At 42.7% G+C, this 17,138-nt stretch overlaps 1 protein-coding gene across 5 annotated transcripts in view; it reads right to left on the minus strand.

Moving 5' to 3' along the window:
• Nucleotides 1-16,041, minus strand: part of cpeb4b (cytoplasmic polyadenylation element binding protein 4b) — a 34,404-nt gene extending 18,363 nt beyond the window's left edge. For 3 of the 5 annotated variants that reach the window (XM_077545714.1, XM_077545713.1, XM_077545711.1), the window contains exons 1-3: nucleotides 15,571-16,041; nucleotides 13,519-14,746; nucleotides 1,525-1,615 (exon numbers count right to left, since the gene is read on the minus strand). In XM_077545714.1, the coding sequence (XP_077401840.1) occupies nucleotides 1,525-1,615; nucleotides 13,519-14,697 (1,270 nt within the window). In that variant the 5' untranslated portion in view covers nucleotides 14,698-14,746; nucleotides 15,571-16,041. Of the gene's footprint in view, nucleotides 1-1,524; nucleotides 1,618-4,738; nucleotides 4,744-13,518; nucleotides 14,747-15,570 lie in introns of those variants that run through there. The other 2 variants (XM_077545712.1, XM_077545715.1) reach the window with 2 other exon arrangements.
• Nucleotides 16,042-17,138: the final 1,097 nt, after the last annotated feature.

Below are 17,138 nucleotides of genomic sequence, written 5' to 3' on the forward strand. Positions count from 1 at the left end.
ATCATGACCTTGAAACACTTGCTAATATGGACACAAGTATTTGGACACTACCAGTGAGCTGTACCGATGGCTCACCTGAGTGTACTGACCTCAAGAATTACGGTGACGAGATGTCAACTTTTGTGCGGCTATACAGGCTTTTTTAAGGCCTTGGGATCCGCAGGTCCATTTGTGCCGAAGCAAACAAAAGTTGCCTTCTCACATTATTAAGGCAACATTAGAACGCAGCTGGAGCTAGCTGAGCACAGTGGGTATGAAGCTCAGATAAATAAGTGGTGTAATCATTTCAGCATTGTTAAAGTCAAACTACAGCTTTGGGGGTGGAACAGGACTTTCGTTTGGGCAACGTTAGCATTGTTGCTATTGAACCGACAACACGGGATGTTGAGGGCTATGATTGCGATTTGTGCCTAAGAATTTGCTTGAGAAAAAACATCGCCGCATTCAAGAGTGATGACCAAGCAGGAAAAACCTGATAGTGCAGTATTTTGGAGGATTAAGCCAATCCAGCATTAATTAAAACCCCAATGCTCAACACAAATCCTTTCAACTGCACTAATGCCTTGAGAAGCAAGTATCAATACATGAACTTGTTACAACATGTATCTCCCCAAAAATCTATAGCAGCTATGTCCTGGTCATATGCAATTAGTCATTTCCAACACAACACAAAGTGTGCTACATGCAGTAACCTATTTCTGCTGTGTTGCATAACAACATTCAGTCAATAAATGTCATTGGCTGCTCTCTAGAAATTAATAACTAAAGTCAGAATTTTATCCTTACCAGTTTACTACGGGCTGCTTGGGGTTTTGACCCTCATTTTCATTTCAAAGAAAGACTGTGGGTAAGCAACGAGAATACTGTACGATGAAACCGCTGAAGTGAAACAGCCAAAAAAGCGCAAGTTTGCAGTTCACACAAACAATGGGGGCAAGATATGCCCCCGAAGTCAAGCATTACATGATCATGTGTGACGTCATGGGGATTTTTTGAGATCTCAGATTCATGTTGTTGTTGTTTTTTTCTTTGGCTTTTTGTGGAACAACCACAGAAAGTTACTAGCGATGGTTAAGAGGAACTCATTGACGACAACCATAAAACCAGAAATGGAACTCATTGGGAAATAGGAAAGTATCAGGCTGCCCAACACATGATGAGAAATAACATGAATTTATTACAATCGGTGTTGAACGGTCGCGCCTTTTTTTTCATGGCGAATCCTCAAAATTATCAAAGCGTTGATGCAAAGCTCCGCCTACATTAAATGGCATAGGCAAAAAAATCTTCACAATTTGGCTTCATTTAGAGTTTATTGGGGTATATATCCCTACTACTCTAGTTCATCTAATTATGAGCTCTTGAGTTTGCCCGAAATGGCTGACCTCCCTGCTCAATTTCTTTCTCATCCAGCCAATTTCCTACCCATTGGTAAAACTGCTGTCCAAGCGGGCCAAAGCATGATGATTGCGTCTGTGACATACAATGAGTGCAACTGTATTGTAGTCAGGCCGCTGTGTTTACCTTTCAGGTTGTCCTGCTCAGCCCGCATGATGTCGATCAGGGAACTCTCCAGAGTGTTCATGTTGAAACTGTCAAACGACCTGGTGCGCTCCTAAACAAAAGAACAAAAAAAGTATTCAATGAAGGATACAAATCTACTGTTGAAGTATAAAGGCATCATTAGTGTCACGTGCAGTATGACAAGTACCCCCCCCCCCCAAGATCTTTTGTGTGTGGTTAAGTGTGTTATTTTATGTATCACATGGTCTTATAAAGTATTGTTTTAGGTTGTCAGTAAAAGGAGCAGAGACAATTGTCAGGCGACGGCTTTGTAACGTAAAACAGTCACATACCAAACATAGTGAGAATTGTTCTTTGGGTACACACGCACACACAAAATATTTGCACACATTCAGAACATGCAGGGACATACTCGGAAGGGTTTCCAACATTTTTTGTTAGGCTACCAATGATAGACCATATAAAATTATGTAAATCGATTTAATTATTGACTATCAATCCAACAAGCAGACATTTGATTAACAAGTATTTTCTTCAAGGTTTGGCATAACAAAAACATGTCTTATGTATTCGTTATCATGAACGTATGTACAGTCAAGGTAAATGTATGATAAAACTTCACTTTTGACTTAAATGACCTTTTCTTCTCCTTAACATCAATGTGTTTAGGTACATCTGCTACATGTCAAAACACCACGCGATTACAGTCTCCCGTTGCTTCTCCATTTGCTGTGTGAGTAAAAGCAGAAATTCCACATTTGGAAAAAAAAAAGCTCCTCGTTCACGTGCTCTCAACAGGACCTTCTGCTACTTGCAAAAGTGATATTTCAATGAGGTGACTAGAAATTGCTTAGTCTTAGTTATTAGTCGACTAATAAATTGGGGAAGATTCCCTAGCGTATCTAATCAGGAATGGGGTTATTTTAAATTGCAAAAGGATGAAAAACAAAAACATTTGAGAAGTGCCTGGACTAAGTCATTTTAAATATAGTCAAACCTCGCTATTTGTGAGGGTTTGAAACCAGGACCTGAATGTCAATACACTTTACTCGACATTGTAATCCCAAAACACTTTCATTATCATTTTAAATGCATTTTACATTACCCTTAAAAATATTTGATTTGAAAAATTGCACTGGCAGTCTGAGGATGCTTACATGTATTGCCCCCGTTAAAACACCAATTACTACTTTCCTATTAGCCTTTTTATTATGTTTTACTGACTCAGTCATACACAGATCCTCTCTTTAAAAGTTTAGTTTAGGAATTGCTGTTGAGCAGCTAGCCATTATCAGCTGTTAACTTCACTCACACAACATGCTGATGTTCACTATCAACTGTGTCGAGCAAGCCCGCTATCAGATAGTGGCCATCGCTCGCCACTCTTCCGCCAACATGGCGCCTTAAAAGGAGCAGAGTGTTTCGACATTACAAAAAGTGCACCAAAACACGTGCAGCATTGGTACAAAAAGGTGTGTTTCTCAGCAAATAGATTATTTTCCACAGAAAAAACTTGCCAATGGCTATTTGCCAATCAGTGCTGGATACCTGTCTTGATGAACATATACAGTACTGTACTTAGTTTACTTTTATACTTGCAACAATGCCACTCAAAAAAATGCCCGTACTGTAACTGTTAATTATTATTTTATGATGGTTACAGTTTGACTGTGGAACACATTATTTCTATTTCCATTATCTCCCATTGGGAAAATTGTTCTGAAGTCATTTGTATTTTTGACCTTGCAGATTTCACTCTTGTCAAAGTGAAGCAGGACATTACAATCACAAGAGTATCATACCAATGCTGACATTTCATGAAATTGGCTAACCTGCAAGTAATCTGCAACGCCACCGCATTGTTAGTATGTACGCACTTTGTGCCGGTCACACCCCGGCTACACATTGGTGGCGCCACATTCTACACAGAACAATGCGAGAACAGAGCAAAGCCACCTCGGGAAGAAAAGCACACAGTTCAATAATAGACCGCAGACTCTATGTGAGGTCACATGTTGGAGGGTCACAAAAACAGACCTCAGCGCATGACAGAGGGTCATTTCGGCAGGCAGAGGACTTTTTTTCATATGCTTTTGCATTCCAAAAATTCAAAAACCACTTTTTATCTTAACACGAGTGAGATTGGTTAGATGACTTGACATGGCAGCTGGTTAAAAAAAAATGGGGCCATTTCACAGCAGAATACAAAATGTCACATTTTGAAAACACGCGCAGTGCTCAATCTCACAAAACAAACATCAGCAGAGGCCAGACTAGGTCTACTCCTTTCTCAAATGTGGCTCACTAGAGTCCCTTCTGCACCTTTAATGGACTTTGGGGGTCAGTAAATCGCAGCACAAGACAAGAAAATCATAAACAAGTGCACACTATTATACATTTGACATAATTTAGAATGTGTATAGGAAATAGTGGTTAAATCAAGTTGTGTCGTTTCTGAACAATATGTGCATCAATTGTAAACGACAAATTGTTAACTAGAAATTGTTCCAATGTCACTGATGATGTAGTGGTTCACTCCTCTGCTGTGGTTTCAGTACCCACTTGGTGAGGGTGAATGTGAATGCATATTTAATCTCTCATGTCACCTGCTTCCGTCTGAGAAGGGGTTAAAAAGGATGCCAAGGTGAAATCTGATTCTGAAGGATTTTCCCAGAAGGTCGGCTGTTCGATCCCCGCTCTCCCCAAGTCATGTGTCAGTGTGTCCTTGGGCAAGGCACTTTACACACATTGCCTCCAGTGCTACTCATACTGGTGTATGGAAAGTGTGAATGTTTGGTGGTGGTTGAAGGGGCCGTAGGCGCACACTGGCAGCCACGCTTCCGTCAGCCTGCCTGCCCCAGGGCAGCTATGGCTACTTAAGTATTTTACCACCACCATAGAGTGAATGTGCGAGTGCATGAATAATGTACCATTACATTGTAAAGCGTTTTAGTGTCTAGAAAAGCGCTACATAAATCCGATGCATTACTATTATTATTGTTTTGACCTCTACGTCTTCATGTAAATTGCCGGGAAGTTGTTCCATTCCACCTCTTATTATTGTTTTTCTAATCACGTCCTCGACAACAGGGAGGAAAGGGAAGGCCAATGCCGAGAAGGCAGCGGCAGATGAAAGAAGGGGATGATGGAGAGATGGAAAGGGTACAAGGCTAAGGAAAGGTCTTTTCTCTCTGCCTGCCTTTCCAGGAGGGCAGGAAGGGGAAGCGAGTTGCGCTTTTGATGCTTGTGAATATGGCTGCGGCAAGCCAAACTATTTCAAAGACCTGCTGCGACATTAAATAGCCTAAGTGTCAGAAACTACCTATTAGCGATTGTTGGCTGAATGTTGGAATTGTTGTGCATGTGTGCACTTGAGGTGCAATAACCGTAAGAGAAACAGAACCCTTCCATTGCTTGGGGATTAGTACTGAGGGATTACGCTGACTTCATTGTATGAACTAAATTCAGCACTACATCCAAGTACTTTTGGACATTGTTAGCGCGTGTTTTAGTACCTTGATCTTCGATGAACACCAGTGTTGCCACTAAAGCCATGTTTAGCTCGAAGCTGTTATTGTATTTATTCAGGTAAGTTTCTACTTCATCCTATTTTTCTTTTCTGTATTGGTATTGACTAATTGGATTTGATTATACCATTGTTTGACTAATGTCATGCTTCTATTTGTGCCATTTGACAAGGAGCAGTGACTGCTGCGTTAGCATCTCAAACTATCCATTAGCTAGCCGCCTGTCATTTATAATTCATGGTGTCAATGTTTGAGTGTTTCGTTTTTGTTATGTTTTATAATTTATGCCTCTGTGACAAGATTAAACAAAATTAAACAGGTGCTTTTCTGCCTCATGGTTCTGAGGTTCAGGGTTTGAATGATGGCTCCTGCCTAGGTGTGCAACGATCGATCGGTTGGATTTCCTTAATTTTGGTTGATCCTGATCGTCAGATCCCTTAAAAATAACCCGATCTTTTCCACCAATCTTATATCTCTCCTCAGAGGTCTGAAAAAGTCAGCCACTGTCCTCTTCTGCTGAGATGACGAATTGGCTTTTTGTTTATATTTGGGAGAACGACTTCATGTGCAGTTAAAACAACCCGTTTGTATTATTTCACAGTTATCGTTCAATGTTTTCCCCCAAAACAAAACTGGAACACTGAAGGTGTATGCTGCTTGTTATGGGAAAAATCGGGATCGGAAAAAAATCGGGATCGGCAGGTCATACTTTTTAAAAGATTGGGAATCTTAAATTGTGAAAAATTGTGTGGATTCTCTCCAGCTCTTCCAAAAACACATGTTGGATCTATTGAAGACCAACTTGTCAATCGGTGATTGTCGAGGGTTGTATGTTTAAATGTGCCCTGGGACTGGCGGGCAACCAGTTCAGCATGTGCCCCACTTCCCGCCTACAGTTATCTGGGATAGGCTCCAACTGAGCTAAACCCACCACTACCACCACCACCACCACCCTAATGAGGATAAGCACCATAGAAAATGGATGGCTGGATGGGAAATCACTTTTGCAAATCAATTAAATGTTGACCAATGTCATAGAATGGACTGTGGTTGACCTTCGACGTACCACGAGACCCTTCCTTCCATATAGTCACTGCATTGTGTCCTCTTGCTTTGTTCAGGCACATATGAAGAAGACATAATCCAAGGACTAATTAGGGCCTATGCAGCCGTAGACATGAGCGCGTGCACACAGAGGCCTGGTTTCAGAGTATCTGTCAAGGGTGTGCGAAGGGCGCAACAAAGCCGTATGATCGCAACAGTGTGTGCTGTGTGCAGCCCAGCTCAGGCCCCTCATTAGTTTAAAAACATTTCTCTCATTTAGCACCAACGTGACAAAGAGCAGGGGTAATGACTGAAAACCCCGGGCTTCTGCAGCTTAATGGCTCAGTCAGAATTAGTGCATGTAGATACGTGCACCACAATTTGCATGCACATGTCATGGTCAAAGGATGAAAAGCTGTCTCTAATGAATGACTTTTTTTTTTTTTTTAACCCACGCCCTACTTTTCCTGGATGCAGTTTCAATCAGGAAGTTTGGCAGGGAGGTGGTGGTCTAATTGGTTGGATGTGTGAAGAAAAAATGTGCTTGACAAAATATAACTTCCAATTCATTCAAGAGATAACAGGAAATGTTGTGCATGCCTAATGATTTAAGTGCAAAATAGGTCTGAAAAAGCTGTGAGGTCAAACCACCATTATGCTTCAAGCATGGGTGTTGGCTGCTAATGACTGCCGGTAGCACCAGCTGACAACTATTTATTAACAAATTATCTGAAAGAGGCCTTTTTCAAGAAAAATGTGCCTGAATAGTTGCATAAAAACATCATCCTGCTAGTTGCTAGCACTAGCAGCTGTTTGCAAGCTAGCAACCAACTGGCTAGCTGCTTATTGCTGTTACTGTTTGTATGGCCCACAATTCGCAGATTCGCATACTTGAGATTTGTTTCGATGGAACCGAATTAACAAGCATTTGCTGAAGAACGCGTCAATTTGCATCTATTGACAATTCCGAGCTCAAATCACATGTCAAAGTGGCAATCAATTTGGTGAAAGGAAACTCTACGCTCATTGAAAAGCATTGGACTTTGGATCGTTGTAATTTGATTTAAAGATTATTTTGGTTTAAAAATGTGATGAGATGTGGTTTGACTACTATAACAAATAGTATGGTTTGTATGCTAGTCACAGGCAAAAGCAATACAATCCAACGTTTGTTTTCGCCGTATAAAGGAAGCATTTGCATTGGGTTGCATTTGGGAAATACAGTATCAGAAATGCCCAGATGCTCAGAATTGTCAATCTGCAGATCTTTGTGTTGTTCGTGCTCCTGCTTAGGCACCAGGTTAGCTGAGAAGTAGCTAGCGTTGGCCAACATTGAAAAGCAGCATAATAAAATATTCCAGAAGAGGTCAAAAATACCAGAGAAAGCAGGGTGGTAAACTTCAAGACAATGCAGAGAAAGTCTGGTAACCGCTACGTAAGGGACATCATATGCCCAAATTAAGATTAAGTCATTTAAAATTATTCATGCTGCTCACAAGTCCCATGTTAATGTTAGCTGCCAGCGCTACAATTAATGTTCATCTACGCCAGAGTTCACCAATTCCGGTCCTCGAGGTCTGGATTCCTGCACTGCTGGTTTCCGCCCACTACACTAGCACAAGTAATTCATAAAATCAGCTCATCAGCATGCTTGATAATGATACTAATCTTTAGTATCAGGTGTGTTGGTAGGTGGAAACATCTCAAACCTGCAGGACTCCGGACCTCGAGGACCGGAATTGGTGAACCCTGATCTACACCCATTACAATAAACCTAAGAGTGGTTTAAGTTCTATTTTATTGGTAAGATAAAGTAAAAAAGTAAATAAAGTCACCTGCTGATATTAGCCATCAGTGCTAGGAGCTCGTTTGCTAGCTGATTACTGGCTATCTGATATGGCTACACAAATATGGTAGACTGATTTAATTTTGCAATTCTTGGACATAACAGTGGGTAGTTTACTTTAAATGTTACTTAAAACATAACCTGTAAAGTTGTTATTTTTATTTTAAAGAGATCAACACTCTAAGCCTGTTTTTTTTGTCATTAAAAGGACTATTTTAAAATCAGTATTTTGTGCATTCTGTCAAGAGTAGGGAGAGGGGGGGTGTCTTTTCTTGACAATATACACTTATTTTGGTTCCATCGTGATAATGGCTAAGCTTTTCCTTTTATGGATGCAGTCTACAACTTGAAAGAGCATTGGCCCACTATTTTGAAGAGGAACAATTAATACACTATATGTATTTATTGAAACATATTTTGTGTAATATTATATTATCTAGCATGGCACTTTGAGGACTATAAAAACTGAAATGTCTCCTGATTGGTGTTAGTTCCCCTGACCTCGGCTCTGATGTAACAAAACTGCTTGGTCCGACTAATTTGGTATTTTCTAATTGCTCAACAACCTCTTATATTGATTGGTCGTCCTTTCTAACAATTGGGAGTTCAGCAGGGGATGAATGAGGGTCGGAGATGCACAATAGCCCATGTCAACTCTTTACAAACAGAGCCCTTTGCACCCAACAGTTGTCCAGGTGGTTCTCTTAAAACAACATCCTGTCTTGGCTTACGGCGAGTACACAACACCTGACAAGCGCACACCTCTGACCTTGAGAAGAAAATAAGTGAGGGGTTGGGAGAATAGAAAGAAATTCAATTGGACATCAATTTTACAACATAAATCACATTTTGAAGGGGAAGAAGCCTTGCACGGTCTGAACGGAGCATTAGCTGTTAGCAGGAGTGCTACTAGCTGGACATCAGCCCAGTCCCAATACTAAAGCTGCTAATACAGCAGCATGCCCGCTTACTGCAGCCTGCGCTAGTGCTGGAACATGGCGTGCCCTGTGTGGCTCTTCCTGTTACTTTGGGATGAACAGCCATGAAGCAGCATATGGACTCCGCGAACAAACATAAACAATAATCCAAAAACAAGCCATCTGAGAGTTATTTGTACAAAATGGTGGCTCTGCAGTGTTGGTGCAAAAACGGAAACTTCACAAGGGTGTACAAAAGCAGTGTGGCGACACTTCCTCATGTTGTCCAGTTGATACACACATAGAGCATATAAAGGTTTACATAACCCTGTTCACAATGTGTGATTTTTGTCATATTAAAAAAATTATACAAAACTTGACCAAAACGCAAATGTAAAATTGGAGTCACACTTGCCACCATTTAAAGTGCCTCCAATTTAACCCGTACAAAGTTCAGATGTTTTAGTAGGCTTTTCCTGATTTTTCTGTAGTTATTATCTTACACATAAGCCATGGCCTTCCACTGCATCAGAGGCATCTCAGTGTTTAAATGTTTTTTTCTTGGTCCAATTTTGTTACATTGCAAAAAACTGGCATTGGAACATGTACTGTATATGTATTATTGTAATACTACTACACACGGCCAAAGGTAGAGCGTAGGGCTGGGCAATAAATTGAATTAATTCGATACATCGTCATTTTGGAAATTGAATCGTTGAAAATTTGCGAAATCCTGAAATTGAATTTTGTCTTCTGGATTATGAAAAGCTGTTGTTCTTATTTTCTGATACATTCAAATGTTTTTGTGAGTTGTAATTTTGCAAGTGGCAAAATGCTGGATGGGTGGTTTACAATAGCTACCAACTACTTAATTGTGGCATTTAGGAACAAACTATGAATGTTAAGTTTATGTTAAAACTAATTTAGAATTAGTATAAATTATTGTCTGAACATTTTTGAATAAATGAAACCTTTAAATAAATAAATGTTGGGTTTATTAGATTAAAATCGTAATCGTCCTGAATGAGTGCAAAAATCGAGATTTTATTTTTGGGCCATATCGCCCAGCCCTAGCAGAGCGGTTAGCAAAACCGGCGACTGCCTTGTGCAACGTTATGTCATCAGTCATGTGAACGCTGCATCATCTCTGCAATGCAACGTTCGAAAGAACAAGAAACAAAACAAACTGGCTTGTTAGGTGCTGAAACCTCAGCAATTCAAGTCACATGCCTCAAAAGTGGAAACATTAAAGTTAACCTTTGTGGAATGAGATGGAAATGTGGGCATAGAATAGAGCTACACAACTTTTTTTTGTACTTTCTGTGATGCTCCCAAAAAAGGTAAAGCAAAGAGGAACTTGTGAAAATAACCATACAACTTAAACAGCAGTTCAACTTTATTCTTGCACAATTTCTATTCACGTTTCTTTATTTTTTTGATAGTTCGAATTTTTTAGATAATTACAATACTCCCTTTGCAATGAATAAAAATGTTATGTTGGTGGACAGTTTGAGCCAGGAAGTACTTGACCTATGGAGTTACGGGTGACCAAATGTACACATTGTGTATTTAAAACACAAACATCACTTCGAATGTCTGCTATATTAATGCTAAAACACAATGCAAAATGCCACAAATGAGCCAATGAATAGGATCTGTTATTTTTTGTAATTCTTTAACCATTGTATATTTGAAGACTAACGGTAGAACAAAACAGACAATATGCCAAAGACACAATCTTTATCCTTTGCAAAAAAAAAAAAAAAAGGCCAATATTACTGTAGCATACCGAGTCACTTAGTGTGAGACTATTCTTCGCTTGAAACTGTATGACTGGATTATATTGTCCCAATCATAATGAAGCACACCAGAACAAGCTCATTTGTAATTCTCTTCTAAAGATGGCAGAATAGAATAAAGCACATTTATGTTTCAATACGGCTTGACGAAATGGTTTCTCCTTCAGCTAAAACCTCTGCGTTGTGTGCTCTTCATACGTGGGTTAACTTACATAATTTCTGGTTCTTTTGCAAACGCACACAAGCAGAGGAAGGTCATTGTATGCTGAGCCTCAATCCATGTGTCCTTGCTGTATGACGAGTCCGGAAGGACAATGCTACTTTGGAAGACGGGCGGGCATACTGCAGCTCCAAGCCTGCAACGCCAGCTCAAATCCTAAAGCCAACCAGGGAACTGACTGGAAATTGTTCGTGGCATCAAGATGGATGCGGCATCGTACCCAAAATGTGGCCCTTATCGGACTTCTTATTGACACAGTTTTGTGTGTAAAAGACAATAAAATAAGACAGGCCGCGGGCATGTTGAGACATGTCAGAACAATGCCCTTGTTTGGCCCAAGGTACACTGTGAGTTATTACTCATCATTGCAAGAGTGTAGAGCAGAATCTCAAAAGGTCCAATACAAACCGCTTCCATATGATCTCTTTCTTCTTGAAACAATTTTTCATACAATATTACAATTTAATACGGATATTACAACTGTGTGAAGTGTATGATAGAGTTAAAAGGTGATGTATACTTTCAGGTTACATACGTCTCATTACACCTTTGCTCTTCACCATCCCTGGTTTTGGACATTTCAATTTCCACTTTATATACTGTGAATTCTCACTATTTGCAGGGGTTAGGGACCAAACCTTTGCAACTAAGCCCTATACATGAAAGTATTATCCAACCATAAAAATGAATGGCATTCAGATTATTTGGTTCCGGAAAAAATACACCAGAAGTGCAAAGAAGCCATTTAATAATCTGTAAAAATGGAAATTACTGCTTTCCTTTTAGCTATTTTATTACATTCTCTTTTTTTCAATACATAATACTATTTATTAGCTGTGAACTTACTCTACCTTGTGTTTAGCAGCCAACCATTTGTGGCACAATCCAGACCTTTCTTTGTATCACCTTTAGAGGTTTACCACCCTGTCTATCGGACCCCTACTGGAATCTTTCATCAGCTGGTGGCCAACGCTAGCTACTCCTCCGCTAACACGACGTGAAGACGTTTGGGTCGAATCTTAGGGAGTTAGAAAAACACTACGGATAGGTTTTTGGCTGTTAGGTACATCCTACATAAAAATTAGCGCAGTGAGTTCATTCATGATTCGGTCGGGGGTTACTGTACTACATGTATAATTACGTCTGAATACAATTTGACTTGTGCCAGATGGCGGTCTTTAAGACCAATTAGCGTCGGCTGCTGCCAGCTAAGTCAACAAAGGAAGTCACTACAGACATTCTAAGAACATCTAATAATGATATTGATTTGAATCCATCCAAATACGTGACTGACAAGTTTATTTGCATGCATGGGAGAAAAGACACAAATGCAAAAAAGGGTTTTGGCTGCATACAGTACTTAGAGAGGTCGCGAGGTCAAGCTGAGCCTATGGCAACTGTCATCCCTCGGCCCCCCGCCTCCTTGATGACCTACGCAATCAATCTCCAGCTGGATCAATATGATGAATTTATCTGCATGCTCCCTTTACCCCTTTCCCGTCAATCCTGTCAGGCCTTTTTCAACGTGTGCTAACACAGTTATTTGCGCACTCTAGTCACAGCTCTTACAAATCACATTGAATGCGTCATGAGGCCATTTTGTCAGTAGCGTAACAGCAGACACATCGAGGTTCATTAATAAAGTGGCAATCGAAGAAAACATTAGGCTCCATTTCAGGAGCTAAGATATTGATACCTTGTGACGAGAGTTCCCCCACGCACAGCGGCACGATTCTTTTCTTAAATGCAAAGAATCAATTGCGCTGTTTTCTCGATTTAAACCTTCTCTCGTCTTTTACCAGCTTTCTTCATCTTTGATAGCAGCCCCCAACTCCACCCAACCCCCCTTGGCTCACATATGTGGCACACTGCAACGTTGCAGTGACACAAGCACATTAGTCATCATCACAGACACGCAGCAAACCAAGCACATGGGCAAAAAAAAAAAAGAAGAAATACTGATTTAAACTCACGCGTCAAGAGGAGAGCCTTGTTAATCCGTACCCACTTGCCAGCCCCCACATCTAAAAATAGTAACCATATCACCTTTACAGTATTGAATTAACGTTAAAGGGTGGGCTGCCATTTAATTATGTTTTGCACAGATATTGGCCGTAAATGTGAATTATAAGCATGAACGTATTCATGTGTTGGTCGTGTCAAGGTTCACATATCTGACCCTAAGCCAGCTAGGATTAGCCTCCAACCCGTGACGCCAGCCAGGAAAGCGGATGAATGGAACGTACAGTATGTACAGGGGGTCCTTGCTTTACAACAACCAGCATTTGTCTACGAGTCAGAAGCAGCCATTAACCTACATTAGTCAATGTAAATGTTTGCATGAAAATCGAATGTAAAAAAAATTAAATTAAATTAATGCTTCCGTGAGACAACGTATTCTTCCTCCGCCCGATAAACTAGTCCGTAACGTCAAAATTACAGCAAATATATGTATGGAAAATTTTCTAAGCCATGAATAGGGATGTTCCATACCATTTTTCTACTGATACCTGGTATGAGTACTAGTCGCCCATCCCGAAAACAATGCAATAAAAAATTGTAAATACGGACGAGCATGCAAACTCACAAATGTCATGTCAGGACCAAAAGCGAAGACCCCCACCATAAAAGTATTGCATACCTGGAAGGGGAAGATGTTATCACTGCGGCCGACGCCGTCATCCATCCAGGACTTGGGGTTGAAGCCGGCGGGACTGTTGCGAGGGTACTTCTGGGACGCCACGTGGTTGTTCAGGAAGGTCTTCTTTAGTGGCGAGATGGAGTTGATGGGCGTCATGCCGCCGTTGAGACCTCGGCGATAATCTCGGCCCTGAGATCCTCCCCAGCCGCCGCCGCCGCTTCCGTAGCCGCCTCCTGGACTCCAGGAGGTGGAGGAGCCCGGAGAGGGAGAGGAGCTCTGGTAGCTAGCCGGGCCCCAGGGGGACGGGGGCTTGCTCAGGCTGTTGGACAAATGTGGCAACTGGTTGAAGGGCGGATTCCTATGCGGAAATGGCGGAGGAGGGTGTGGTGAGGCGGGCGAGCGCCGGTGCTGCTGGTGTTGGTTGTGCGGGTGCTGGAAATGGGGGTGCGGCGGGGGGGCCGGATGGTGCTGCGACAGGGCGGCGGCCGGTCCTATCTGAGGGGAGAAGTTGCCGCCAAAGCCCGGGCTGACGTGGTGGGAGAAGTTCTGGAACAGCAGGGTGCCGTTGTTGGCGGAGGCCGGGTTGAAAAAGCTGACGTCCTCGTTGATGATGGTCGACGGCGCTGGCGGGATGGCCGCCGACCAGTTGTTGAAGCCGGTGAGCGACGACGAGTTGGTACTGGTCTGGACCGGGCCGCCCAGGCCGGATGTCTCCTGGTAATCAAAGCCCGTCAGAACCGGAGACTCGAGGCGGATTTGCTTCTCTTTCCCGGCGCTGCCTTCAGGCGAGCCGCTGTCCGTCTTGCCATCCTCCGACCGGCCTTTTTCCAGTTCTGAAATGATCCCGCCGCCACCCCCGCCCTCCTGGTGACTTCCAGGGGATAGCTGCTTTTCTTGCGTTTCTTGCATTTCTTGTTGCTGCTGCGCTTTGGGCTTGTCGGGCCCGCCCAGGATTTCGTCTTGCACGCTGCTGTGGGTGGCCGAAGCGGGGAAGAGCCAGGGAGAGCCCGCCGTTGTGCCATTCCCCGCGGCGGTGTTGCTGTTTATAAACGCAGCGGGGTTCTGCGACACATTTTGGTGGTGGTGTGGGGGCTGCAGATGCGGGTGGATTCGGACCGGGAACGCAGATTTGTTACCAGTGTTGTTTTGAACCAGGACTCCGAACCCGTAATCCCCCATTTGTTTGCTCCCCCCACACACACAAATAGTATCCCGTGATCGTTTGGTCCTGTTGAGAGAACAGACACAATGACGTGCCACACAGTTAGCAACCACTACACATTAACGGATTTAGGGACTGGCATTGAAAGATATTGAATAGATAAGATGAATTTGTATTCTATTGCATTTGATCTATCCGTTCACAGAATTCCTAAAAATATGATCATTAAGTCCCTCCCAAATGACCCCATTCTCCAACAATCTAGCGTTGGTTGAAGCTGTGAGCAAAGCGCACGGTTAACGTTAGACACGTCCACCGGGCTAATAATAACCGCGTGACGTTGCACAACTTGTCCGTGGACGGACAGCTGAGTGGCCGGCAGCCCCCCACCCCCCTCAAATGCGTGTAAGCCATACGAGCTGTGATGTGACGAAGGCCGGGGGACATTTGGGAGACGTTTTGACTTGACGCAAAAAGCGACTGACACGCCATAAATTTGTGTGTGGCGTGGGGCCAAAAAAAGGAGAGAACACACAAACGGCGTGACGTGACGTTTGAAAGACTAATCGGCGTGGGGGGGGGACACATTTTCCACAAATAAACCCGCACGACCTTGTTTGACAGCTGTCAAGAGTCCAGTGCTCTTTCATCAGCGAGAAGCAATACGCGAGCGTTTCACCAAATACGCACCATAAAGATGCGTATCGTCAGCGTTTTGATTTACCATTGAGACGACAGACAAAAAAGAAAAGACAGAGAGGCGAAAGGTAACCGGAAAAAACTAGTTAGCCAAGTAGCTAATATCGGTTACTAGCCTTAGCGAGCTAGCCTTTAACTGTTAGCACCAGCCGCTAGCTGGCTAATATAAAATGTCTTTTTTTCCCATTCACCTTGTTATCACCACCTCCGACCTCGGCGACGTCTTTGTCGGGAACCTTCCGTCGGCTTGACAGCAGGCTGGTGTCCTTGAAAGGATGTCTTAAGGCCGGCGGAGGCGCTTTAATAGCTTGAGTCGTACAGTGCAGTCGGTCAGCTTTTTTTTTTCTCTCCTCCTCCTCCCTTCTCTTGACGTGTCCTGCCTGCTCAATGACACCGCTTTGCCTCGAATGTGGACCGTGTCATCCGAAGGGGCTTCGCTCAGCCTTGGCAAGGCGTCAAATGGGTCAAGTGTCGCGAGCCTTATTCGGTCGGTTTCATTTTAAGCTTGCCTTCAGTATTTTTATCCAGCCTGAGTCCTTGTGTGTGAGTGTGTGTGTGTGAGCTTTGGCTTGCCCCCCTTCTCCTGAAGCCGACCGTGGCCGAATGACAGTGAGGGATCAGACGAAACACACTTCCGCTTCCAGCTCCGCCCCTTCGCTCCAGACCACGCCCGCCGGAGCCACACCTCGGCGTCTGATTGGCCGGAGAACCGGCAGCCGTGTCCTGACTCCGCCCTAAGCTTCACACAGGAACAATACAGCTATGATGCTCCAGAGGACACAAATGATCAGATAGAAGTCTTTTTCTCTCCCCCCCAAGCATGACCTGTTTGTTTTCTACTAATAGATATATCTTGACACTAGACATTGATGTTGACATATACTGCTGTGTTTTGAAATGAGTTGAATTGAGCTCAAATCATCCATATCTTGACAAATCATCTGCCATTAATCAATTCCAGCCCACTTGTAAAGATATAATTAAATACAGCAAATTCAACTGTTTTTGTCACACTTTCTCCTTCAATTGTGTGTGCCTTGGGCACCTGTGGCTGTATAAGACTCTCTCGGGTTTTCAGTACAACAGTAATACTCACCATTCCTCGCAGATGATAAAGAATATTTGGCCGTGAGAGTTTTATATGATCTGTCTACATTTGTTACAGAACAGTTTGTGTTACGATATCTGTTGCTTAAATTTTAAGAATGCAGCTAACATAGACGCTAATAACTAATGTTCAGCGGATCGACGACTCGTATTCCGAAAAGCTTTGGAAGTTGAGTAACTCGGGTCTCAAGGCATCAATCAAGGAATATACCATTTACTACTGCCTATATGCATACAGTCACTCAGCTTGTGTTTACATTTTTATATACCATACCATGTTTTTAATGTGTGCTAGCTTTTATCTATCCAGTGTCCCCAACCCCAGGTGTCCTTCCCCACTCTATGGTCATTATCACCTGGAGGTCATCGCAAAGCTTTGGCTCTTGTCAGTCTCACCGACCCTCCGCCACAAATGGCTATCTAATAAATCAAGTCACCTCGGGTCCAGCTGGGAGAGGGTGATAAATTAGGCCAAGCGTCGTGTACTGCATTGATAAATGTGTATAGAAAGGATGAGCGCGTATTGGCAGGGTCAGCCAGTCACCAGATTAAAGTAATCGGATTAAAAAAGAAAATAGAGTAAAGATGTCTGATTGCGACATCATTTAACTCGTCAAATGCTTGCACATGCATTACTAGATGGGAAAAGTGG

This window comes from Vanacampus margaritifer, chromosome 16 (genome assembly GCF_051991255.1).
Source record: "Vanacampus margaritifer isolate UIUO_Vmar chromosome 16, RoL_Vmar_1.0, whole genome shotgun sequence".
Taxonomy (NCBI): Eukaryota; Metazoa; Chordata; class Actinopteri; order Syngnathiformes; family Syngnathidae; genus Vanacampus; species Vanacampus margaritifer.